The sequence below is a fragment of the Phaethon lepturus genome, unplaced genomic scaffold, assembly GCF_000687285.1.
Source record: "Phaethon lepturus isolate BGI_N335 unplaced genomic scaffold, ASM68728v1 scaffold44282, whole genome shotgun sequence".
Lineage (NCBI taxonomy): Eukaryota > Metazoa > Chordata > Aves > Phaethontiformes > Phaethontidae > Phaethon > Phaethon lepturus.
Window position 1 is genome coordinate 1 of NW_010526332.1, and position 1,525 is coordinate 1,525.

General features: G+C 50.6%; 1 protein-coding gene across 1 annotated transcript in view; it reads right to left on the bottom strand.

Annotated features, from left to right (window-relative positions):
- Positions 1-959: 959 nt before the first annotated feature.
- Positions 960-1,525, bottom strand: part of LOC104617663 (zinc finger protein ZIC 3-like) — a gene marked incomplete at both ends in the record, with an annotated part of 882 nt that continues 316 nt past the window's right edge. Inside the window, one exon of the mRNA XM_010283037.1 lies at positions 960-1,132. Within this exon, the coding sequence (XP_010281339.1) occupies positions 960-1,132 (173 nt within the window). The remainder of the gene's footprint in view (positions 1,133-1,525) is intronic.

The window sequence follows — 1,525 nt, forward strand, 5'->3', positions numbered from 1 at the left end:
GGGCCCGCGACGGCACCCGCGGCTGCCCCGTCCCCCGGAGGAGGTCAGAAACGGCTTTTTCCAAAACAATAAACTTTTAATGCTAAAGCAGTTATAACCAAAAGCTGTACAGAGTTGGATTTTTTTCTGTTGTTGTTTGTAATTTTTGTTTTGTTAGAAAACAATTTTTTCTCCCCCATAAATATTGTTCAGTTCCCGGCACTTTGTATCAATAATTAAATTACGAACGATAAATATGGCATCATGGATATGTATTTACAAAAAAGTTATTACAAAAAGGCAACTGTTATACTAAACGTCACAATCTGGGTAGAATAAACACCACATCCTCATCCTGAAAAATACTGACCGACCCCATCAGACGAGAATACATTCACAAGTGTAATGCTTGGAGAGAGAGAGAGAGAAGGAGAAAGAGGAGGAGAGCAGAGAAAGAAGCAGCAGGAGAGCTAGAGAGGAAAGTTCAAGACATAACAGGACTTTGGCACGGTTTAAGACTGTAAGTTTAAACAATCACCACTAAGGCGAAGGAGAATTTTCATCCTCATGTCAACATCCCTCCGAAAGAAGGAAAACCAAATCAAATTAAAAATAAAGTGAGGAATCGGAGGAAGAGAGACCGGGGCAGGGAGGAAAAAAAAATCTCAAAGAAACAACTGCGACTGCAAAAAATGACAACAAAAAAAAAAAGAAATCCAATCCTGAGAAAAGGACATGACTAGTCCAGCGTCTGGGCTTGCAAAAAGTAGTAATAATTATAATATAATAATAAAAGACACCCCCCCCTCTGGATCCTGGCAGTTAACTAGGTGTAGCCCTATGCGGTCGTTGGTGTGGAAACTCCATTTCCGTGGGAGCGAGCTGCAGTTGGCTTGGTTTGTCCTTTTTTTTTTTTTTTTCCTTGTTCCCAACGCATTTGGTCCAGTCTCTGGCCGGGCAGCAGCTGCCTTCACACATACCACTCATTAAAATTGGGGGGCAGTCCAGGGTTGTGGCCGGGGTTACTCTGAAGGGCGGCCGGCGGCGTTTTAGTGGAGTCCTTACTGCCAGCGGAGCCCACTGCAGGGGGAGTGGAGGACTCGTACCCCGAACTGGCTGCAGGGGAAGAGTCCGACCCCTGGGATTCGTGCACCTAAAACCAAGAGGCAGAGATGGGAACGAGCCTGGGGTCCCCGCCACCCCGCTGAGCCGGGTCGGGATGCTCCCCCATGCAGGAGGGACATTGGGGTCCAGCGGCTCAGCCCCTGCCTGGCCACCCCGAGCACTGGCAGCAAACGCCTGCCTCGGCTCCCAGCCACTTCGCTGCAGCGTCCCGGCGTGGGGGCCTGCAGCCATAGGCCAGGGTGGATTTGCACAGCCCTCCAGCACCGAGCCACGCTCTGGAAACCAGGCAGCGCTTGGACCGGTGGGAGCACAAAAAGAAAACTACGCCATTTCCCCGGGCTGTGCTCCAGCCACGGCCTAGACAACCGGGGACCACTCGAGCTGTGCGGGACCGTGGAGCACAGCGGCAGGCACCGCTCAG